This window comes from Argentina silus (genome assembly GCF_951799395.1).
Source record: "Argentina silus genome assembly, chromosome: 2".
Lineage (NCBI taxonomy): Eukaryota > Metazoa > Chordata > Actinopteri > Argentiniformes > Argentinidae > Argentina > Argentina silus.
The window spans coordinates 18,483,324-18,509,280 of NC_139656.1; the positions used below are offsets into that span (position 1 = coordinate 18,483,324).

Sequence of the window (25,957 nt, forward strand, 5' to 3'; positions counted from 1 at the left end):
CTTTGCTGATTGGCCACGTTCCCCCATCCGCCGCGGATTCCCCTGCTGTTTCTCTGTCTGCACGAGCTCACTGTCACTGTTCACTACGAACAGAGCACAGTCAGCAGCACTCCGTCGATCTGCTCTCTACCTGTTTCAGCAAAACGCATGAGTGCGCTGCAGCTCTGCGTCCACAGACCGATCGAGCCGGCGGAAACCAATGGAACAAACGTAAAAGGCACATAAAGCAATTAGCAATGTCGGACAATTGCATTATGCGCTGCCGCAGGTTATTAGTTTTGCTGTTTTTTATGAGGTAACAGAGGAGGTACTTGCTTGCCAACATGGATTGCCTTTTCCTTTTGATATGGACTTTGCCTATCCCACTTGTCAGCTGCACGTCAATCAAGCTGTTATCCACTCTGTTGTCCTGGAACATATTAAAGGCAGGTGACAATTTCAACTCAGAGATTCTTTCTTTTATTCCAATAACTTTGCATCCCCTCTCGCGCTCACTGTGCCATTAACTTGTTGCTACTTGTCGTTTTGCAGACGCTGCATATTTACTGCTCACATTCCATTTACTCTGTATCGGCCACTTTTTCCAGCGACACCAACGGACTCAATCACGGTTAGTATCTCGAACCGGGACGGTTTTTTTGTAATCATTTCTTTCTTGACCTGAGACAAAAACGGTCACTTTTCACATTGTAATAATAATGAAGCATTTATTGTTACACTGATGTGGGGATAATACGTTAGAAAAGTATCACTTATTGGTGTGTTTGCTTTGCGTAGAATTAATCAGGTATGCCTATCGCGCACACCTCCTGTCGCAGACCGCCTCTCCTCTCTCTAGCCACGCGCGCATATTTGCCGGTGGAGAGGGATTCCCTGCAGCAGCGGCAGTTTCCTCCTCGAGCAGATGGCGACGGGAGCGAGTGTAGATGATTTATACATACTTTGATTTACCAGTAGGAGAGCGGATGGGACAAAAACAAATCTGGATTTGTTTCTAGGCGTTCCCATTACGTGGCGTGTCATACTGTTTCCAAGTTATGTGTCTTCAGGTTCTTATTGAATAAATGCTTATTTGATTAAAAGATTACATTGGAATACGCTTAAAACTATTGTCTCTGAAACATGGAATTCCGTTTGAAACACTCTTACATGAACTCTTACTACATGAAAGTCAGTTTATCCTCATGTGGTCACAGAGACCTTATAGTGCTTCAATTATACTGTGATCAGATCAAAGACTAGAGGGAATTTATTCTGAAGACTAGCATTGATAGACAGAATGTTAATCACACTCCTGACTGTTTACTCTCCACTATGTTTACACAGGAAACACATTGCCCAACTTACTGTAAGACCATCACATACTACAATATTAATAACAGTTTATTCATTTAGCATGTTAGCATGCACAGAGCAGAATACATTTACATGTATTCTGCTGTATGTATTATGGGTATGTTTGATGCTCATGAACTTCTCTAATGTTCTTCCCCAGATTACGTGTTTGCGACACCCATCGAGGTGGATGCTCGGGGTGGGTATGTGTCCCACGATGTGATGAGGCGGGGGCGCAGTAGGAGGTCCCTTCCCTCCATGGGGGGTCCTGTCCACTACAGACTCTCGGCCTTCGGGAGGGACATGCACCTGGACCTGCGGCCCTCCATGTTGGTAGCTGAAGGCTTCACCGTACAGACAATGGGTGCGGATGGCATCACCACTATGACCCAGGAGCCAACTGTTCAGGACTGTTTGTATCAGGGATTTATACGCAACCATACAGCATCTTCTGCAGCCATATCGACGTGCTCCGGCCTGGTAAGTGTCTGCCCCCTCCAGATAGTCGTTGGTAAATAAACCTCTGATTGTGTGATCTCTTAGTACTGCATTGTGGGTGCATGGGTGCTTGCTTACATTGGTACTGTATGCGCACTATCCCCATCAGCATGCACTGTCATACATTTAGACACTGTTGTGTCTTTGAATATGCCTGACCAGAGCCATACTGTACATCTGATGTATATGATGGCTCTGTGCCTGTCTATAACTGGAAAACTGAATATGGGCGATACCAAGCCCTGGTAATTTTTACAGACTCTTGATACCTCTTTTATGAAAGCAGACAATCACAAATGATAACTTGACATAAGGCAATATGATATAATTCTTCTAAGGTATCGGTTTCATTTTTCAATGTATTACGCTTGATCTTTGTATCAGGGAACACCTGATTGAGCTGGGTTTTTTTTACAGTTTAAACATTGTGAAAATGTCCTTTAGGGGGAAGCTCTCATGATTGTACTTTGCGTTACACAATTTACCATCCACACCTGCTTTATTGTATTAGATATAAGCCATTAGTAAGTAGTAAGTAAGTGTGTGTGTGTGTGTGTGTGTGTGTGTGTGTGTGTGTGTGAGAGAGAGAGAGAGAGAGAGAGAGAGAGAGAGAGAGAGAGAGAGAGAGAGAGAGAGAGAGAGAGCTCTAAGAGTGAGAGGAGACAGTTCTGTTTTTAAAGTACCTGGGCTTATAGTGCCTCTCTCATGACTTCCTTCCTGAGGCAGACACACACACACACACACACACACACACACACACACACACACACACACACAGACAGACAGATCATATGCCCAACCCCAGACACACTAACGCCTCCATAAAACCATACCATTTATTTTGGCCAATAGCCTCTACCTCCTTCCATTGCTCCCTCTTCTCCTTTCTCCCTTGTTTGCCCTGCTTCCCCAATCTCCCCTTGTTCAGTGCAATTAAACCAAGGGTGAAGTTTCAGCCGCCTGGCTGGCACTGCTAATCTTTGTATTGTCCCTTTCATTAGTAGTAGCTTCTCCACAATAAAGCAGCAGTGACCCATTCTTTAAAAACGGTGCAAGAACACAATGTGATTTGGGAGCAATTGCATTTGAATAGACTGGAAGTACCCTTTGATCTATTTTCTCCCCACCCCATTTTCCCTTTTCTTTTTATTTTTTTTTCAACCATGACCCGAGGGCCATCATCAGCGATTCACTTAGTCGTTTTGTTCAATGTCTTCATACTTCTTAGATTTAAGATAGAAGGGGTCCTAGAACAGTAAAAGGCATATGTTTTGTACATTCAACTATAAAAAAAGAAGGAAAAAGAAAATAAATGTACCGGAAAGAAGGTCCCTATCTGTCTGCAACTGAAAGAGTATGTGTCGTGGCGAGGACTTTAACCCCACATGTCATCTCCCCTTGACGAGGAGCTTTGGATTAAGTACAAATGAGGACCCATTCATCCTCCCTGATCCCCGGTTTTGCCTGGAAACCATAGAGGATAACTGGCAGTCTGTTTGGGTGAGAAGGGTTTTTGTGCTGGAAGAAGAATGTTAATTCAGAGTTTTGGAGTGGCGCTTTCGGAGGTTAGGATGGCCGATTGGCCACTCTTTCTATGGCCTTTAATGGGCCGATGGAGGCTGTCTTTGTGAGCGTTTTGGTCCCGATCGCTGGCACACACAGACAGACTCAAAGAAGTGGTGAATATGGACAAGAGCCCCTCTGCCCTGGCCTACAGTCTTCTTAACTACTGTTTGACAGAATCATGCCACAGCAGATGGAAGAGGGATTCTGTTGTTAAATTAAAAACAGGCGGAGTCCGTATTAAGAGCAGGGATAGGGGATTTGCACTGTAAATCCTGAATAATTAAAAATGGTGTTTTTTAATTGCACTCCTCATAAGGACACGTACTGTACTTCTGTTGTGTATCTACTGCATTTCGAAGGACGTCATCAAACAACTTCAAAGACATCAGCTTTTTTTTTTTCTTTTTTTTTTTAAAGCTAGAGCTGTTTCTGGTTGTACATTAGAGGAGTTGTAGACATTCTCTTGTCCAGAGGTCAGAAAGGTTGACCTCACTCCCTCTGTCAGGGTCAAGCTTGTCTCAGTCTTTGTGTACAGAAAGTTCAGAGCTGCTCTCCATTCATTGGTGAATACAGGGAGAGATAAATAGAGTATCTTTCTGTCCTTCCCAGATCAGTGATCCCTATGCTGGGTGACAGGGCCAGTCCAAACCCCCCCTTATTTTCAATTCCATTCCTCCATATGATCCTGTTCATCCTTCATATTAAAATACATTGAAAGACAATAATTGTATCAACCAAATGTCATGGGATCATATAAACTTCATTTTAGCATATGATTTGGTATCATTAGAATTTGGCAGGAAGTTCTGAATCTGAATTGGGAATTCAGAACTGAACATATGACAGGATCATTTTGATATGAATACAATGTTTGAGAAAAACTGGTCCCAGAAATGTCTCAGACCTCCACCACCAATAGGCTTAGATGCATTCCTCTCTGAAAACTCAATTTATATGTACTTTATTATCTCATTAGACAGTGGGTGCACTGGTTTGTGGACCAACCGGCCAGTATTGTTTAGACATTTTGATTGGCCCTTCAGCAGATTCTGACTCTCTGTTGAGCGTGTCAAACATGACCATGACCTTTCCCAAGCCCCCGAGACGGCCACATTTGACTCGTCCCTCTGTAAACTTACAACCACACTTTATGAGGGTTCTGTGTTCATATAGAGAGATAACCAATGACAAGGCAGATATTCAGATAAGTTCCGGTCAGTGTTAACTGGGTTATTAGGTAATGCAGGACGTTCTCTCGTGATGGCAGGGGGCAGGGGTCAATTGACATCAAGCTAGCACAGCTACATTTAGAATTGATGGATATACAGAGAAGTGTTTTCTAGGTTTCAGAAAATAACAAAACTATTCTGAATGGTGGTGAAAATGAATTGATTGATTCACGTAACAATGTGTATCTGTTACATGTAGAGAATATATGTTTTGTTTTGTTGTTGTTTCTCGATCTTGTACAAATGCATCTGAGAGGGCTGGCTGGAAACTCTTCCCACAGTGCCTGTTGAGTTGATTCTACAGTGGATTTAATTAGGAGGGTAAATTGAGTGTACTTGGATGTGTAGAAGGGGTCTTTTTATTGACGCCCCAGGTACGAGTGTGCAAGTGTGAAAACACACACCTCCCCGCGTGTGTGTCTCTCTCTCTCTGATTTCCCAGCTTGCTCCCTGCCACCTCAAAGCAGGCTGTTTATTCAACACAGGGTCTGATTGCTGTCGTTGACACCCTAACGTGTGGAATACTATTCAGCAGCAGTTATACTCATTTAGACTCTTCTGAGGAGAGAAAATCTATCACCAGAAAGATATGTCTGTCGTAACAAGGTGTGAATAATTGGGCCTTCCACTGTGTGAAAAAGACGCATATTCGTTTCCCAGGGAGTGGTATTGGTCATCTACCAGGTGCAGTTGCATTATTGTCTAAAACATTGTACATGTTTGATGAAGCTTTTACCCAGCCCTATACCTGGCAGTAAATGATCTCATCATCACAACATGACTTAGTTGATGATCTACCAATGTATTGTGGTTTTTAGGAATCTGCTAAATTAAATAAACATCGATTGAGGGATAGGTTTAAGCAGTGGCCATTACTGATTTTCCCTGTGTGAACTTTTCGCTGGAGAGTATGGTTCAGGCCTGACAAACTAAACAGCATGGTTGCTGAACTCTCTATAGAAGAGAGTTTTTTTTATCCTCTGTCATCATGTTTTATCCTCTCATACATACAGACATGGTTGTGGTTTAATCTGGTTTCCCTCACCCACCGTGGAGTTTGGTTACACCAGTACTCATATGCACCACATTCCCAGGGACCAAGACACCCCAGCAGTGACCACCTGTGTTGAAAACCACAACCCCGACACTTACTGCTCAGTGTCCCATGGGCTTCAAGCTACCCACAGGATTCCATTGGATGGAAGGGAAGGACTAGGAGATGACAAGCATGAGGGATTCTCAAGTAGCGCTTTTCCCATCTGTACTTGTCCACTTTCAGAGGTAGAGACAAATTGGAAAGTCTGTCGGCCCCTCTGTAGTTACAATGTCTCCCTCTCGCCTCTCATAACTCATACCCTGTTATGCCACATAAGAGTTGAACCGGTGGCGTTACGAGAGCTGCCAAGGGGCGATTCCCTGGTGGTCTGGGCGTTGACAGTGATGTAGTGCCCACTGCTATGCCAGCAGGAGAGGGGGGCCTTGGGTTTCACCATTCTCCTCCTGTCAGAGGCACCATGCACGGCTTTCTCACACAAGACAAATGAGGAGTGTTGAAGTGGTCATCACTTTGCTGAGGAGAACCCATACATATTATTTGACCTTATTGTGTCAGCAGCACAGTAGATGCAGCAGCATAACCCTCTTTGTATGCATGCAATGTTCTGTTATACGCGATTCCAACTTGTTGGCTGCTTTGTGAACAGTTTGCCCAGTGAGTAAGAAGCATTGAGAAACTGGCTTGAAAGATAGTGGGAACTGTAAAGGTGTTGGCTTCACATGAACACAGCATCATGCAAAGATCACTTCTTTGATCACAAAAAAATGTTCATCCTCACAGCTTATATAGAATTGTTTCCCTCCATCTTTATTTCCTATTCAATCCTCCCTATCTCTATATTTCTCTCACCTCCTCTGGTGAATTAGGGAGTGATTGAAAGCTGGAAATAATGGACTTCCCAATTCTGTCACCTGCAGAGTACTGTAGCTAGGCTAATCATCCACTATCAGAGGGCTATTGGCTTGGTGGGAGTTGCTCGGCCACAACTGTCCACAGGAAGACAAGTAGGGCTGTGCCCATTGGATCCAGCTGATAAAGGGCCGTATCACATCATTAGCTGTTGCGTTTCCAGGCCCACCTCTGCTTTGTTGGGAGACAGAAAAGGGTGCTCAGTGGGTGTCTAGGCTCTTTAGAGACAATTAGTGACGCCACAGATCCTGTGGAATGCCCCAGGCTATAGCTGTGTAAATCAAATCATTATTGGTTCGCAGGGCTCATTTCATCAGTGATAGCAAATGCCAGGATATTTTTAGTATGTATTACAACAAAGTAAGATGACCCAAAATGTTAGAGACGCTTTTGAGAGGTTGACAGAGAGAGAGCTATACTCCCACACAGCAACAGGCTGCATTGTATTTACATCAAAGTCAGTTATGCCTGTCTATTTTACCATAGCTGACAGAAACTATAGCAGTAATGTGAATAGGACGATGCTTCGCCTTGCCCTCAACGACACTGTGGTCACAACACACACTGCTGAGCTGGAATGCAGATGTGTTTTAGAGCTTTATAATCACTGGCTTTGGCTTTCTCACAGGTCTCTACCCAGCCTTTAACAGCATGTAAGCACTTACTAATTTAGAATATAATATCATGGTTGGGAGCCTTAAAAGCAGCTACAGTTTACACAAAGACAAGCTAATTACGTTTTTCTCCCCACAGATCCTAAGAAACAGGCAATAAATTGTTTCCCTGTGCACTGTATGTAGACATGCATGGTTGAAATGTGTATAGTTGTGTAGTTTTCAATAAACCACATGAAAGATGATGTGGTTGAAGCTTCCATAGGAAAGACCTCTTAGAGCATTTGTGTATTAGCTAATCCCTAGCATGCAGAAGACGGGTCGGAAAACTGTCGACCCTGAGAAAACGTGTCATGTGCACTGAGAATGTGTTTGTGTGTCTGCGTGCGTGCGTGTGTGTGTGCATGTGTGTATGTTTGAGAAGAAAATAAACTGGTCTTTAACAGAGGATATCTCCCTCTAATCTGGGTAACTCTTACAAGTATTCATTTGAGGAGATAACTAGAGGTCTGCCCTACATCAATATGTCAGCTTCCTGACATCTGAGGAGAGGACCTGGTGTCAAGTTCTTCCCTTTACTCCCTATGAAACTCTATACATCTCAAGCACTTTTCAGATTATACTGCATATTCTTTCATGACCAACATTTAGTCATGTGTATGTAATACTGTATGTATATATTAACATGTATCTAAATCATATAGCACTATTTGAAACGATAGTTGTCAGGAAATAAAACAGTACATTTGTAATTTAGGCAATATCGATGACATTTCTGTACATTTCAGTGAGACGATTTTGTCTTCAATACTGAAAGGCAATTGTAAGCCTAAGCCTATTTCTGGCTGAATTAATTGCTTGAAAGGAGATCTTTTGATGAGCATATTTTTCTATAGGTCTTTCGAATCAATCTAATAATGTTACTGGCACTACATTTCTGAAGTGTCTTGAATGCATGTGTTTAATTATTGCTCTTCTGATCTTCTGCTTTTCCATTATATCCTGTAGTTCTACGATTCTCAGAACTCTTACAGACAGTCAGAGACACATCACATCCAAACAGATGGAACCAATTTCCTCCCATTATCAAGCATATAGGCACCTCCATATGCTTACTGCTGGGAGATGTTGTTAGATACAGTGCCTTCGGAAAGTATTCAGACCCCTTCACTTTTTCCACATTTTGTTGTGTTATAGACTCAATTTAAAATTGATTAAATTAAAAGAATTTGCCATCAATCCATGCACAATACCCCAGAATGACAAAGCGAAAACAGGTTTTTAGAAATTTCAGTACATTTATTCAAATTTAAATCCGCAAATACTCTTAAAATTAGCTAAAATGCAAAAATGTCATCAGCAAATCACTCAATAAGTTGATTTGAGCCCATCTTAATGCAAGGATAATAGTTCATGTAATTTTGGAATTAATATCTTTGTTTTTATAGGGTCTCTGATTTGCATAGGAATCAATTACACAGTGTGGATTACACACACACACACACACACACACACACACACACACACACACACACACACACACACACACACACACACAGTCACTGAAGTCATTACTTCTCATTACTATCAGGCTAGGAATTGACCAGTAGTGATAGCGGTGTTGTGGTGGATCGGAACAGTCACAATCCCTTTTCTCCCCCCTGTCCCTATCCGTGTCCCTGTCTCGCTGTCCAGTGGCGGGGCAGCGGCACTGGTGGGAGCGGATGCCTGTGTTGGCTGTGGGCAGTCTGCCACGGCTCGCCAACTTGTTTTCACAACACGGGAATCTGGGCTTCTTCTGCATGGCTCCCCTGCACTCTTTGTGGGCTGACCCAGTGTATACTTTGCCACCTGCTAGTCTGTGGACTAAAATGTGGATGGGGGGATGTAGGGGATGGCTAAGGTGGGATGGGGGCTGGGGGTTGGGGTGACACAGAGGGAGTGGTCAGAGGGGTGGTGTTGGGTGTGGGTGGGGGGCTTCGATGGCTGAATGCACAGCTATTTGGGGCTGGATTTGGAGAGTTAGTGGTGTTGGAGGGTGGAGTATGGAGGTGAAGGGTGCAGGGGTGGGGGGGTGGAGATTAGAAGGCATTCCATCATGGCCAGACGGAATGTGTAAAGTTCAGCACACTCTAAGTCTATAGTCTACGATCACAGACAGTGGTCAGAGAGTGCAAGGCTAAGGCTTGCTCAACCGAGGAGGAAAAGAAATGAGATAGACAAACCAAAATGGAATGACCTCTCAGACCATAGATAGATTATTACTATGCATGCCTGCATTTGCATGTGTCAAATTGAGAAGAAAGTGGGCTACAATTTGTTCTGTGATGGCTACTGAAACTTCTTACATGATTCAAAATGCAGCCCAGAAAGTAAATCTCCAATCTGTCTGTCTGTCTGTCTGTCTGTCTGTCTGACTGTCTGTCTGTCTGTCTGTCTGCCTGCCTGCCTGCCTGCCTGCTTGCCTGCTTGCCTGTCTGTCTGTCTGTCTGTCTGTCTGTCTGTCTGTCTGTCTGTCTGCCTGCCTGCCAGCTTGCAGATAGGGCGGAATAAACTGCACTTAATGCTACTGTGTGATGACACATTGCACAGACAGAGAAATGCTCCATTACTGGGCAAAATCTTCAACAACCCTTGGATACAGACAATGTTTCTAAATTGATGTTCCATCCAAACCCATATGCATAGCTAAAGCTGTTTGGCTGTTAAAAATTAGGATGTCAATAAAACAGATCCTATCTATCTTTTAAAAGCTAAAACTGTAACGAAATACCATAAAAGTATCTCCTGTGTATATGTAATCATGTAACAATATTAATACAAATTGTACAGTTGATGTTTTATTATTTGGAGTGGTGTACTGTATCAGTAGCTCACAGATGTATACTGCCACAATTGCCAAATGTAAACCTTGGATCTAATACTGTTGCAGATTCCCTAGACAGAAATTTAACTGGTGAGTCAATCAAATTCGAACTCTGCATTTTGAGGTGATACAGTAGTTCAGTGCCTTACCATGACAAAACGTGATAATGTTCTCACGTTTAGTTGTGTGTGATCTTTGGCATCACACTTAATGTAGAGTTATAACTCAATTTATAATAAACAGTTTTTATTTTTGACCAGAACCACATACACACACACACACACACACACACACACACACACACACACACACACACACACACACACACACATACACACACATGCACGCATGCACAACACAAATGCACAATATCAAAGAGATATTTTCAATCAGCGGTTGGTTTAAAGGTGCAATCTGTGATTAAAACAATAACAAAGTGGTCTCCGCTATAAAGTATTTGTTTACAATTACATTGTTTACTAACAATGGATTTCTGATGGGATAAGACAGTTGAACTAGCTCATGAAGCATCTTCTTCTTCTGAAGTCATATTCTTCTAGAATCAATGGCTATATATCATTAATGTAAAAGTGCAAAAATTGATGTACCTATCCCAGATTGCCCCTTGAAATGATAGTTGATAGAGTTCTGTAGAGAGGCTATCTCTCTACAGAGGAAGGGAAGTCCTCCTTTATCATGTGAGGGGGATACCGCTGTATCTTGTTTATTTTGGCTAATCAGATTGATTTAGTCCCCTGCAGTGCTAGCTCTGATAACATAACCACACTTGTTGCTTGTAGATTAATAGCCACTCTCCTCTACAGTATGTGTTTTTACAGGCCGCCTCTGAGAGGCTGGCTCAACTCCTCTTTTCCTCTTTTTTTTTCTTCACTTTTTTCAACACTTTATTCCTTTCCTCAGAGTGTATCGAAATGATTCACATGAAGAGCTGTTTGGTTAAAGAGTAGTATGTGGTTGAGGTCTGTTGATTCTTTTTTTTTTTTTATCCCTTCAGGTTTTTTCTTTTAGAACCCCCCCCCCCCCCCCCCGTGCTTTCCTATATTGGTGTCTTTCTTGCGTCCCTCCTTGCAAAATCATCCACTAGATTGTCAACATCTAGCTGTCTGACAAGGTCTGATTCTAGTGACATAAGTGACAATGAGCTGAGACGTGTTTGGCACATGCTACTCCACAGCAACATTTTTATTCTGCCTAAAAGGGAAAATGTCCGCTCACCCTGGCAGTTTGTCACTGGCAAAGTTAGAAAAAGTGCCACAAAAACATTGGGGAACACTGACTGCAGATTAAGTGCCTGCATCGTCTCAAGCAATTTAGTTGGCCACCTCTCACCCTCAGAGTCAGACATGAAAGACTTGAATTGGATGAGTTTGTTGGCAAAGTTTATGTCCAGGTCTGATGGATATGCAGCAGAGAGTGCATTTACCTTTTCCACTGTGACATCATTGTTAGACACCTGATCTGACATAAACAGAACTCCAAAGAAGTTGAGTTGTAAGTGTCCAAGCGATGTTCAAGGCATGCCACTAGCTTATCAATGACCACATAAAATGTTTCTATTTTGAACTTCTCCCTTCCTCAAGTGTCACACCTGGCTCTGAGCTCTCATCTGCAAATGTTTTGCGTTTCCTCTTTCGCTGAAGATTTTCCGCCAAACTTTTTAATATGTTCAGCTAAGAATGGATCAAATTGTGATAGCAATTCTAGGAAGCCAAGGAAATTATCGTTATGGGTTGACCCAAACCATTCGTCATCTCCCCTAAATGCAAGTCCTCTTTCACCCAAGAACTTGATCACTGCTACAACTCTTTTCAAAATGTCCCTCCAGTATTTACGTTCCCCATCAAGTTGCTGCATGAGATCTGCATCTATGGGGCCCTAGCGGTCAGCTCATGCTTTAAGCACCGAGAGGCCTCACATTGTAAGCGCTGCCCCCAGATCCCTCTGGTCAGCTCACGTTTTAAACACCAAGGGGTCTGGGGGCCCTCGCATTGTAAGCGCTGAGGGGTCTGGGGGGTCCTAGTGGTTAGCTCACGCTATAAGCACCCAGGGGCCTAGTGGTCTGCTTGCGCTGTGCACACTGAGGGCCCTGGCGTTCAACTTCCTTTGGAAGTCTTGGGCCACGCACCGCGCGCGGCTTGAGGCTTGGAGGCACTGGCCCGGTCCATAATCCAGCCTTGCTCTTCAGCCATATTAGCATGGGTCTATAGGACAACCTTCAATGATTTAAGCCACTACGTACAAAGCTCCACACTGAAGTTATGTACAAAGCTCCACACTGAAATTCATAACCAGCTATGTTCAGCAATGCACTGTTTCCCATTTTTGACAGCTGTATCCATGGCGACTGCCTCTGCTTGCATTTTGCACAGCTGTTTTTTTATGGTGCTGTCTGAGAGGTAGTAAGTGGTGGTGCTGGAGGGACTGTGAACCCTGTACCCCTTTTGGTTAGGAATCCATTCCTAGCGAGAGCAGCTGCCCCAGCATAGCTCTGATAGCCTATGTTATCATCGTGCTCGCATATGTTACATTCCAGTTGCAGTTTGACCTGTGGACACACCACCTTGCTGACATATCTCTGCCTTGTCCGTATCTGTGTCCGGTTTGATATGTGATTTTCAGGCCTGAGCTGACAACTACTGCCAAATCGTTCCTAAATGCACCTTTTATAAATGCAAGCTAGTCTGCTTTATTTGGTCCTGATCAGAGGTTTGTCCACATTTATCTATTAGGTCTGAAACGTTTAATGCTGATAGTGTCTGTGCGCTGATCTGATATGTGATCATCGCTATTTAGTCATGTCTGGTCAGTGATATATAGTATGCTCTCTAGTCAGGTCTGACCTGTGATCTGTGCTCTTCAGTTTGGTCTGATCTGTGATCTTTACTCTCCAGTCAGGTCTGATCCGGCTGTCATCGGAGGAGTACTTCATTGCCCCTCTCCCCCAGCACATGGCCATGGAGCACAACTATAGCACCCCTCCTGGACACCACCCGCACGTTGTCTACAAACGCTCAGCTGAACACATAGTCCATGGTGGCAGCAGCCCCCAATCTGGCAACTACAGCTCCAGACCTGGCAACCCATACCTGCAACACCATCCGCATCACCACCAACATCATCATGAATACCAGCACGGGAAGCTGCAGAGACAACACTTCTGTGGACGCCGCAAGCAATGTATGTAAGGGATCTTCCTTCTTGCTTTTATCCTTGGTCTGCTCACATAAGGAAATCACATGAGACACACCACATGAGTGTGTGCAGAACAGTGGTAGCTAGATGTTGATTCCTCTTAATCACAAATACTGTATGTAAAGAACATCTAAATTATTCTGTTATACTTATGAACCAGAAAAAACATGGGTTTTCTTTTTTTTTATACATATTGGAGCAGTTTCTTGGAGCCTACACATTTTAAGCCTACTCCTGGAACAGGAAGTACATTAGTCTTTAGTCCAGGACTTGACATGATATGAGTTTTATTACAGGTACAAGATACAATATAAAGTGTTTCACTGTGGAAAATGCTCCACAGCTCAATGTATTGTTTTGAATGTAATGGATGAATTTTGAAAACAATGCTCAGAGATAGAACCACAGGGCCTTTATTGTAATGAATACCAGGAAGCAGCATGCAGAGTGAATATTTCCTGGTCTTTCAACGCTTTGCCAGTGCTCTTATCAGGGAAAAAGTCCAGGAAAAGGGAGGGTCAGTCATGTGAGCCTCATCCAAAGTACCTCTCTCTCTCTCTTTTGCTGTTCCCCACCCCCTCTCTCTCTTTTTCTGTCTCGCTGTCCCCCCCCCCCCTTCCTCTACCTGTAGACACTCCCAAGCCCCCTGCTGAAGATCGACTCATCATGCCTGATGAGTTTGAGCTCCCAGGGAGGGTGAAGCGATCGCCCATCCCACCAAACAAAGTGGGGGGTCTGAATGTGGAGACACTGGTGGTGGCGGACAGGAAGATGCTGGAGAAACATGGGAGAGAGAACGTCACCACCTACGTCCTCACTGTCATGAACATGGTATGAACTGTTCTAAACATGTTATGAACTGTTATGAACATAATGTGAATGGCTATGAACATCCTATGAACTATTATGAACATGGTATGGTCTGTTATGAACAGGGTGAGCAGGGCAAAGGAGGGGCACCTGCCAACAGTCATCGCTACATGACTAGCTTTTGACCTAAACTTAAACCCTACTGCGTATACAGTGTAACAGTGATGTGTTGTACATTAGGTCATCACTAATCTTTTAATCATCACTAATTTTTTAATCTTAACCAGCAGGTTAAATATGTATCTCATACTCTGGTAATGTGGGTTTAATTTTGTCTTAGGTCTCCAGCCTTTTCAAAGACGGCACCATAGGAACGGACATCAACATTGTGGTGGTCAGCCTCCTTCTCCTGGAGCAGGACCCAGTGAGTGACATTGAACTGAGATTGACAATATAAGCACAGCCTACCCCAACACTAAGGGACAGTTTCTAAATTGGACAACAATTGGGCCTACTCCTGAACTAAAAGACATCCTCAATGCAGAATGACAAATGTGTGCTTTAGTCTAGCTTTAGTATACCGATACCTACCTATACTTATACCGAAACAATATCTATCCTTTCCTTCCTCTTGCTCTCTCTCTCTCTCTCTCTCTCTCTCTCTCCTTCTCATCTCCAGCTGGGTCTGTCCATCAACCACCATGCTGACCAGTCCCTCAACAGCTTTTGTCAGTGGCAGTCAGGGCTGATAGGCAAGAACGGAAAACGCCACGACCACGCGGTCCTTCTGACCGGCCTGGACATCTGCTCTTGGAAGAACGAGCCCTGTGACACCCTGGGTAAGGTTTCACTTGGCTACCACATGGCCACCTCACCCACCAGGGTAGTGGTAGTCACTAGAAGGCCATGCTGCAAAAGACAAATAGGGCTATATCTTCAAAACTTATGAGGGTGAATATTGAGTTAGGGTCACGGTTAAGGTTAGGGGTAAGGGTAAGGGTGGGAGGGATCATGTCTGCTCTGCCCCCGAGCAGGGGACTTCACCTGGAGAAAATCCCATCTCCTGCGTCTGCACACATATGAGGGATCATGTCTGCTCTGCCCCCGAGCAGGGGACTTTAGGTGGAGAAAATCCCATCTCTTGCGTCTGCACACATATGCATACACGCATGCACACATCCACACTTGCATGCGCATGCACACTCACACACACACACACACGCACACGCACACGCACACACACACACACACACACACACACACACACACACACACACACACACACACTGAGCATTGTCAGATCACTTCAAACCTTAGCACCAACCAACTGTAATGAATTCATCACAAAAGCTCCAAGCTCCAACCACAAGCTCCATACTTGTGGTGCTTTGGGATGCACTATAAAGGGAGGGGGAGCCTTAGTGTGTGAGTATGCTCTTTGTAACTCAATGAATGGCCTTCAAGCTCTCTGTGGACCATTTAAACAGTAAAGACTGCATTTAGTGTACTGCCGTGAAACAGCAGCCATGGCTCACTCTCCCTTAGCAGGATTAGCATTTCTGAGAAATAATATATTTTATTTTTTTTACACTGCCTATGGCCAACCTTCTGATGGTTTTCTGATATCTCCCCTACCTCTTAATCTCTCTCTCTCTCTCTCTCTCTCTCTCTCTCTCTCTCTCTTCCTCCCTGTGCAGGTTTTGCTCCCATCAGTGGGATGTGTAGTAAATACCGGAGCTGCACTATCAATGAGGACACCGGGCTGGGCTTAGCTTTCACCATTGCCCATGAATCAGGACACAAGTATGTACAGCATATACCCATCATCATCCTTCCTTCTAGCATTAGCCTAGCCAGCAACCCTCCTTTCAAATGGAGGAAAACAGACTGTTAGGAGAACTTGTTGTGAGAATCATAATTTCATACAAGTCATTTAGCTATAGTTGCTGAGTTGTGATTTGATACTGCACCTTCAATAGACTGAGCTAAATGAAAGAAAGATCCATTTTGAAGACAGGAATAGCCCACACATTGGAACAATAATATTAAGCTATAGCACACTACTTCATTTGCTCTTTGACAATATGCACTACCATCGGCGCTGGTGGTATTGTATTTGTGTTTACAAGTCGTTTCCATCGAGATAAGACAGTTTATACATTTGACATTTGAGATTTTATGTCATAAACCCCCCCTCCCAAAAAAAACCCTCCTTCGTCTGCTTGGCACCCTCTCAACATCAACTGGAAAGAACCTGTTCCTAAAAGACACGCCAAGCTGGTAACATGTAAGGATGTCTGACCCATTCCCAGAATATACACCATTGTTCTGATGAAAAATCCTCATCCGGGCCAAAAAACATTAATCATTGACAAATTGAGGATAATTTGAAAACATACAGCATGTCACACACTTTACAGACTGGTGAACCTCAGCCAATGTATCGTAGGGGGGTAGAGCCAAGTGCTCTTCTGTTGTGTCAACACACACACACACACACACACACACACACACACACACACACACATCTGTTTTGAGACAAAGCATGAGACTGTTTGAGATGTCACCACACTTCATTGAGCTTGAAAATTAATAGAAAGACAATGTTGGAAGACTACAAGGATATTTTTCCACCTGATGAGGGGAGGCCTGACCTGTCCTCAGAATAGGCATTACCGTAATGATGTCTCTTAGTAAAACTTGATTTATTTCTCTCTCTCTCTCTCTCTCCAGTTTTGGGATGATCCATGATGGAGAAGGTAATCCCTGTCGTAAAGCGGAGGGGAACATCATGTCTCCAACCCTGGCAGGAAACAACGGTGTCTTCTCCTGGTCCACCTGCAGTCGCCAGTACCTCAGCCGCTTCCTCGGGTAAGCCCAGTGGACAAGAGTAGAACATGTTTGAGATTACTATAAATGTATTTGAATTTCTCTTGAAATGTATTTGGTTATCTTCCAGGCTTTTTATAATGTGGTTCGGTATAGATTAGTTTACATAGTGTAATGTATGGATTTGATTCATACAACTTGTGTAATGTGGTTCACATATAACTTATTTATGTGTTTCAGAACCTCTTCATTGCCAGGTCCCCGTTTAAATGTTCAGTGTTTTGTTTGTTATATTCCACAGAACAGCCCAGGCATCTTGTCTGGTGGATGAGCCCAGGCAGATAGGACAGTATAAATACCCTGAGCAGTTACCTGGACAGCTCTATGATGCTGACACACAGTGCAAGTGGCAGTTTGGCTCCAAGGCCAAACTCTGCAACCTGGACTTTGTCAAGGTAGGCTGCCTGATACTGAGAGGGAATCTAACTGCCCTAACGATCCAATCCAATCCAATCCAATCCAATACAATACAATACAATACAACGTGATAAAACCGTTTAGTATCGTATTTCATGTATCGTATGGGTTATTTTGTGTAGAATTCGATTATCCTGAAATTAAATCCATCTGAAGGTCCTTTAGAGGAAGGATGTTTGTTTGTGTGTACTGAATTTCAGGAAAATCCAAAATGTTTGTTTGATTTTCTCATGGAATGACTATTGAAACAGAACCTTTAGTGGGTTATTGGATTTATGAGGTAATAAAATCAGTTGTTCAATCTACATTATCTTTGTAGGACCATCCATTCTACATCCAAAACATCAGTATTTAACCTCCCATTACAGTATTCAAACCAATCCTGGAGTGTAGCCTCCCCTGAACACAACACACGCTAAGGGAGTGGGCCTCAATAAGCCTCTACTATACATACATTCAACAAGACATGTATTCACATGCAAATCACCTATGAATAAGGATGGAGGTCTAAAAAAGGAGCCTGTCTAGGGAAATCAACACACCCAGAGTCCATCTGCAGGATTAGTTCTCATCGTGTAGCTCGGTTCATTGTATATCCTTCCCATACCTCTTTTGTTTTCTCCTGAACCCAGTCCTGATTCTGAATCCCTCTCCTAAGCTGGTACCTCTATCAGGGGTGAACCTACATGTTAATTAACAAGGATTTGTGGTGTTTGTGTTTTTTTGTGTTTTTTGTCCCTGTTGGGATTCTGTACAAATTTTTCGCACAGCACGGAGGACACCTAATTAGCCGTGCGCTCGTACGGCCATGGCACACTAGCCCAGTCTGCACCGCTAGATTACCGCAGGGAGACGGGTTCTGTCAGAACCCCCTCTCTGTCTGCCAGATGCAGTTGGGCATCACGCCAGCGTGGCACAGATCCATCGCCTGGCACACAACCCCTCATCTCCCCCTACTTACCGTTGCATTGTGGGAAGGAAATAAAAGATACAATAATAGGCTGTTTCATTTAGGCAATACAATGATTTGTTTTGACAAGTTTTTTGTTTAGTGGGTAGCTATGGCGGTGGGGTGTTGGTGGTGTTTGTGTGTGATGAAGCGGGGTGGATCTTTGGCTGACTTGCTGGGTTTTTGGCTCTGCAGGACATCTGTAAGTCACTATGGTGCCACCGGACCGGGCATAGGTGTGAAACCAAGTTCATGCCTGCTGCTGAGGGGACCAGCTGTGGGCTAGATATGGTGAGTGTCTCACTTTTTACCACAGCAATGTCTCACTGTTTACCATATCTCGCATTGATTTGGAAGGACACAGAGGTTTCCCTCTATCTTCATTATTACTCAGTGAAACACACTTTCAAACAGACACATAGATAAAGATGTACATACAGTCACACACACACACACACACACACACACACACACACACACACACACACACACACACACCTGCGGGAGCATTTTGTGCATTGTTAAATGTCCTGTAAGGACACAAGGCTTCTATTATTTTTCCGCTGTGAAAGATGATAGTGAGAGAGAGAGAGAGAGAGAGAGAGAGAAAGGTGGTGATGTGGGTGAGTGTGTGGTTTGGCTCAGATAGGCCGAGTCCTCCAGGTGTGGTGCTGGGCAATCACCCAAACCAGGAACCTCAGGGCTAGGCTAAGCCAAAGATCCCACCACTGATACTCCACTTTTTCATACACTCCCTCTCTCTCTCTCTCTCTCTCTCTCTCTCTCTCTCTCTCTCTCTCTCTCTCTCTCTCTCTCATCCTCTCTCTCTACCCCCTCTACCCACTCTCTCCCTCTCCATAGTGGTGTCGGAGGGGCCAGTGTGTGAAGTATGGTGACCACGGCCCCAGGGCTGTCCATGGTCAGTGGTCCGGTTGGTCTGAGTGGTCGGATTGTTCCAGGACCTGTGGGGGAGGGGTGATGTACAGGGAGCGATCCTGCAACAGCCCCAGGTACTGTCCCATCAGTCAACACCTCATCTCCTCCCAGCTATGGGACATACTAAAGAGAGTACTGTACTCTCTGAATACCGTAGAGGGTCAGGTAGGCTCTGACAGCTTCACTGCTGATTTAGGAGCTGACTCAGCTCTCTCTTTACACTAGTATACATACAGTTGAAGAGAGCAACACAATGATCTTTACTGTAGCTTGTTAAACAACCGTTAGCCTCCTCCACATGCAAGACCCAACACACCGTGTGTTGCTGTGTAAATAGGGCTGGGTTCAACTAAGTAAACATGGATCTCAGAGCCTCCAAACACACACACGCACACACACATGCACGCACGCACGCACGCAGGCACGCACGCACGCACGCACGCACGCACGCACGCACGCACGCACGCACGCACGCACGCACGCACACACACTACCACCTAAGCGCCAGTGAGCTGTCAGCCTGTTAAACACTATCATCTGTCAGGTAGCGAGTCGACAACAGGCCAACTTATAGGTCTATTGTGCCAGTTTAACGTGCACAGCTCACAGCGAGTAGAGTGCTTCATTACTTGCCCTCCAGCACGCTTCAGTACTCTTCCCCAGGTAACACAAAGCTCTTAATGTGTTCACTCAATCACTGCCGAGGTAGAGTGATTAGTGAGTGAACACACACACACACACACACAACACATTTTATTGAAAATTGCTCCTCGCTATATCTGCCGTTACTTTCCCAAATAGCTCCGTGAATGACTAACGTCACCACCCGGTGCCTCCGTTCCTTGAGGATTTTTTACAAGAAGAGCCAGGAAGCAAACTGGCTGGCGTGGGCCTTTAACCATAGTATAATGATTGCATGCTTTGCATGTTGTTTGTCAACTGCTACTACTAGTGAAATTGAAGGGAAAGCTCAAGAGGGGCAAGATTGCATGTGACCTTTGACTCCTGTATTAATGAGAGATTAAGAGCCACTCTGAAGGCAGGTTTGTATGCTTTAGTAGGGCTTTACTACTTCAGAGAAGGACAAAACAATAACAGGGCCAATATTGATGTACAGGTGGCTTAGATACCTGAGCCTCAGGCTTGCTTTCAGATTTATGACCTGCAGGAAAGGATCATTCCTTTTGGATAACATCCAAGACTCATCAACCGACTGAAGATATGTAATGGCGTATTATTTCCATGGCAGTTGTGTACTATGTGTGTGTGTGTGTGTGTGTGTGTGCATGTGTGTGTGCATGTGTGCGTGCGTATGTGCATGCGTATGTGCATGCGTGTGTCTGCATGCACTCATGTGTTAGATAGTGTAAGTCCAGGTGTTTCCTACCCATCACAGCAGCAGCAGGTTGACTGAGGATCCATCGACGGTGCATGAGCAGGATAGAGTTACCTTCATAGACAGGTGTCCCTATGCTGTCGCTGTCCTTGAGTGGAAACTATGTGGCTCATTCCTCTTTTTGGTTAATGGCGTATAGCCTCCAAGCTTGTACCTCAAATCAATATTAAACAGAACATTATTGGATGGAACTGTGCACTGCAGAGTCGAAAAATACAATCTGCACATACAGTACAGACAGCATGTCATATGTGTTGTGAGTTGACATTGAAGTTGCGCTGTCCTCCTGTTTCCTTTTGAAGGATCAAAGGGGCAGAATGAGAGCCCTATAAGACAGAAAGCCCCTCATTTGATGCACATTATACAGTGTAAATAGCAGACGACACAGAGCTATGTGAAGGTATAATCCAGGTTTAAGAGTCTCGTTAATAATTGTTTTTGGCAGTAGAGTGGCCTTTGTACAGTAGTAGCAACAGCCGCTAAATCTGGGTTGATGTTGCGAATTAAATCTCTCCTAAGAACAGAGTGTCTTCCTTTTTGGACCACCGGATCTGATTTTGTCCTCATTGAGTCACGTTTTAGGTCTGAACTATCCATGAGAAACGGAGTGTGTGGTTTTTAAGCAATCTGTCATTGTTTTGGCAGTGCCCCTCTGGCTCTAATCTGAGGTTCTGAACGTGGATTACCCTCAATCTGCCTACTTGTTTTGGCTGTCAGCACCCCCCCCACACACACACACTTTACTCTCTCTACTTTGACACAATAGACCTATGTACCTGTCTGTCTGTCAGATTAAATAGTCCCCTCCCGGTGAAAACCCCTGGAATTATACTATTTGAAAAACTCAGAATTCAATATACTCCAGATGCAAACAGTGTTACAGGTGTTGTAAATGGAGAAGATGTCATCAATTAACCCTCTCAAATCTAATCCCACTCCCTTTCACTCCCTCTATGAATGCATTTAATCTCCAGCCAGTTCAAAGAAGTTAACATATCCTGCTGTATAATCTCAAACCATTAGCTTTTTAATAGTGACTGCATTTTAAAGCAAAGAGATGGTCACACAAACAAAAACTTGGGAACAGCACGGAAGATGATAAGATTTCTGTTTTTCAGCTCTTGATGGGCTCGTAAATTATGGTTTATGAGGGTGAAACCCCAGCAGTAATTGGCAACGTGTGCAGCCTGTGATGTTATCAGGTTGCAGAGGCCAGGGTTAATCTCTAGCCTCTTCTGGCTAAGGGGAGGTCTGCTCTGGTCCTGAGAGGTCAGGATGGGGGCTCACTGGGGGGGGGGGTTGGGGATCAAGTGGGAGTAGGATCAAGGACGGCCTTTGATTCAGGTGGGATTACTGGTGCAGGGGAGGAAGGAAGGCCAGAGCTTTGGTGGTAGTCCCTTGTGTTGACAGAGGTATGGATAAAGAGCATGGGAGAGGGTCGCTGTGCATTGGTCGTCATTCTGTGGAGGATAGGGAGTAGGAGGTTGAGGGGAGGGGAAGAAGCAGGTGATTAAAGACGACTAGACAGACAGGATGACATCCAACCCACTAAAGTTTGGACTCATTGCTGTCGTCGGGCAGATTTAACATCCTCCAGGGAATCTGCAGGTACAGAGGTATGTTGAGAGAGCAAATAAAAAAGGGGAATAACAACATACCTAAACTTTGCTAGTTCAGTATACCTTTATGACTTTTCTAGTTTAGTATACCTCTATGTAAATGACTGGTCAACTTTCCAATCCATCCTTCAATTTATATTAATTCCAATATTAATTCAATGTAATTCATTTCATACTTTACGTCAACAATGGTTGATAGAAATTCATTTTGTGCCAACAATGTTACAGATGCGTGTGTGTGTGTGCGTGCACCGAAACAACATGACATACATATTTAGCACGTCCTCCTATGTAAAGGACACACATACTATATATTCTCCTCATCCTGGAGTAAACAAGCAGTGCTTGAACCTGGTCAAAAGAATGTTTGCTCACCTGCTGCCCTAGTAAGCACTCTAACATATGGGTTGATACGTTTTCATGCTTAAGTCCTAATAGGATCATACTGGAGGCTCAGGCCTTGATCACTCAGCAAAAAAGAGATGCACCAGGCAAACAGGAGCTTTATACAGATCCTTATCTGTTTTGAGAAAAAGCATGAGACTGTTTGAGATGTCACCACACTTTGCAAGACTACAAGGATATTTTCCCACCTGATGAGGGGAGGCCTGACCTGTTATAATATGGATATTTAGGTACTGAGCAAAGTAAATATCTCAAGTAAATTTTTTGTGTGTGTGTGGCTTGATGGGAATGAGAGGTATGAGTAATCTACTGTCTTGTGGCATTGTTGCATTAGCTTACTCATGGAGGGGCTATTGCTCTAAGAGCTAGCTTAGCATAGTCATGCCGTCTAAACCCAACAGAGGTACAGAATTATTATAATTTTTGAAAATGTGCATTGATTTCACCATAATGTCTAACTTCCGTGATTTTCTTTGTGAATGTTATTTTTAAATAATATATTACATGATATACAGTATTACATTGTAATATATCAGGGGGGGGGAGTCAATTGGGCAGTCTAATGCCCTGCCAGGTAGAAGCTGTTCGGGAACCTGTTGGACCGGGTCTAGATGCTCAGAGTAAATTGGGGTTGCACCTCTCAGAGTTGTAGGCTTTGTGCTTTGCTGTCAAGACTACATCCAATGTATTCTAATTTTACAATTTGCATAGTTAACTTTGAGCACTATTGACATTTTATCCATTTACTTTTACATTGTTTTTAATGGTGTGATGAAGCACAGCACAGGTAAAAAGATTAAATGAAGCATACTTAGCCTATTGATCCCGACAACATGAAAATATCCTCACACTGGCAATGTTAGAATTTTTAAAATGACAATGAATTTGACTGTCAATGCGCTGTAAAAAATAATGTAGTCTTTTGGTTTCCAATATTTAAAAATAATGCGGGCCATTTTTGTTGATCTAATCTCCTATCTGTATTTTGGCCTATTGGTGGCAGATGACGTGCTGTCAAGCACATTCAGGCAATAACAACAGTAGACAAACCTTAACTGCATACCTTCTGTGCGAATCAGTTATACGCCTGATTTATTTAACAGCGCAATCATGGTTCAGGTTCAGCATTTAGCAGCAAATTGTCTGTTTTTGGACAATGCACTCAAGGTGCTGCTGAACTGGAAAATGCTAGGTGACAGAGCAATTGCCCCGGAAAGTTGGAGAGTTGCAGAACATGTCACAAGTGTTGTATCTATTTTGATGACTACTTAAGCTGAACCATCTACTAATGTAGGCTACATCTTGCAAGGACTTCATGATTTTGTAGTGAATTGTGGAAGTTAACTTTATTTGTCATGCAATCACACACGCATGCACGCACACACACACACACACGCATGTACGCTCACACACTCACACACGCACACACACACACACACACTCCCTCCCTCCCTCCCTCCCTCCCTCCCTCCTGGCAGTGCTCCAGCAGGAAGAGCCTAGCGTAGAGAATCATTTGCTCTGAAGTTAGGCGGCAGTGGAAGCATGCCCAAGAAGTGCTGTGTTCCCCTTTAAACAACCACTCAGACTTTGCTTTTTAGACTCACACTAGGGCTGCAGCATGAGTTCCTCCTGAGAACACAGTTCTTTTCTCTTCATGTGTGAGGGATACCTGTGGTTGCTCTTTTCATGATAGGATCTCGCGCTAGACTGTCTCCTCGTTCTCAAGCCCCTCTGTGAGTGGGTAACGGGTGTTGCTGGGATGCAGACCTGGCTCAAAATAATATGTGGGAAAGTGCGTCTGATTAAGCTTGCCTGATGCATGTGGCGGGCAGGAATTGCACTTGATATCAATTTCACATAAAGTATTAAGAGTGCCTTTGAAAAAAAGTGTCTTATGTTGAACTAAGGTTGAATTAACACCTTTATTCCATTCTCCTCATGTCTCCCCTCAAGGAGGTAGCCACATACCTATCTAGTTAAGTCTCTCTTCCTCCCTCTCTACCCACGTGTTAATGGTTGGTTGTTTTACCCTAAAGGCCACAGCACAACGGGAGGTTCTGCCAGGGCTCCAGTCGCCTCAACCAGCTGTGTAACACCAAGCCATGCCAACCCAACGGAGTGGACTTCCGTGCCCAGCAGTGCGCGGAGTACAACAGCAAACCCTTCAGGGGCTGGTACTACAAATGGAAGCCTTATACAAAAGTGGAAGGTATGGGAGCTATTTACACTATGGCTCGCTCAGTAATTAGGAACAGGGTTGATGTTGAATTAGGAGAATTAGGTGTGTGTGTGTGTGTGTGTGTGTGTGTGTGTGTGTGTCTGTGTGTGTGTCTGTGTTTGTTGTATGGTGCAGTGCATCACCACCAGTCAAACCTCATCCCAACATTAACTTTTATAGGAAATTCCAAAGTGTGAGAGTGACTTTATAAATCAAAAGTAATGCAATAAAAAACTTCAGAGTTTACGTAGCACAAGCTCATAAATAGCATGTTTAATTAACATTGCAGATTAATCTGAGAAACGTTTTTTGTCTTGCTTATACTTGCAAGGCTCACATATTTTGCGTCTCATTTGGCAAAAACAAGTTTGTTTTATAAAATGTCTTCTAAAGCCTTATTTGCTTTTGTGACAAACCATGTTCACTAATATGAAGGCTGGAGCCAAAAATATGTCTAAAGTTAATCAGTATTAGCGTATCACTCTACTATTTGCTGGGAGTGCTGTGAATAACCTGTTTGTCTAATATACATGGGAGACATGTTGCCACCTGCTCTCACTCAGGGAGAAGGAATAGATTATAGAGGAAGCCCTCAGGGTGGGTTTTTACCTCTGTGTGTGTGTGTGTGTGTGTGTGTGTGTGTGTGTGTGTGTGTGTGTGTGTGTGTGAGAGAGTGTGTACAATAGAGATTTAGAGAAAGGAAGGGGAAGAAAGGAGAGAGTTAGAGAGAGAGACAGACAGACAGAGAGAGAGTTTTGGCTGTCACCCCACTACTCTGAAAGATGCTGATTAATGGCGATGCAGGGAGCAGATCCTGAGAAGCCTCCTGGGGGCCTGAGGCCAACATTCACCTCCGCTTATCAAAGGCTGATTGTAGAGAGGTTCCACACGTCTCTCTCTCTCTCTCTCTCTCTCTCTCTCTCTTTCTCTCTCTCTCTCTCTCTCTCTCTCTCTCTCTCTCTCTCTCTCTCTCTCTCTCTCTCTCTCTCTCTCTTTCTCTTCACTCTTCTTGTCTTGACTTTTGGGGTTTT

The 25,957-nt window shown here is 43.9% G+C and overlaps 1 protein-coding gene across 1 annotated transcript in view; it reads left to right on the forward strand.

Moving 5' to 3' along the window:
• Nucleotides 1-323: 323 nt before the first annotated feature.
• adamts18 (ADAM metallopeptidase with thrombospondin type 1 motif, 18) overlaps nucleotides 324-25,957 on the forward strand; it is a gene marked incomplete at both ends in the record, with an annotated part of 42,483 nt that continues 16,849 nt past the window's right edge. The window contains 13 exons of the mRNA XM_083665481.1: nucleotides 324-425; nucleotides 532-610; nucleotides 1,496-1,815; nucleotides 12,987-13,272; nucleotides 13,919-14,118; nucleotides 14,438-14,521; nucleotides 14,777-14,936; nucleotides 15,795-15,900; nucleotides 16,831-16,968; nucleotides 17,228-17,381; nucleotides 18,548-18,643; nucleotides 19,214-19,362; nucleotides 24,745-24,917. Of these exons, the coding sequence (XP_083521607.1) occupies nucleotides 324-425; nucleotides 532-610; nucleotides 1,496-1,815; nucleotides 12,987-13,272; nucleotides 13,919-14,118; nucleotides 14,438-14,521; nucleotides 14,777-14,936; nucleotides 15,795-15,900; nucleotides 16,831-16,968; nucleotides 17,228-17,381; nucleotides 18,548-18,643; nucleotides 19,214-19,362; nucleotides 24,745-24,917 (2,047 nt within the window). The remainder of the gene's footprint in view (nucleotides 426-531; nucleotides 611-1,495; nucleotides 1,816-12,986; nucleotides 13,273-13,918; nucleotides 14,119-14,437; nucleotides 14,522-14,776; nucleotides 14,937-15,794; nucleotides 15,901-16,830; nucleotides 16,969-17,227; nucleotides 17,382-18,547; nucleotides 18,644-19,213; nucleotides 19,363-24,744; nucleotides 24,918-25,957) is intronic.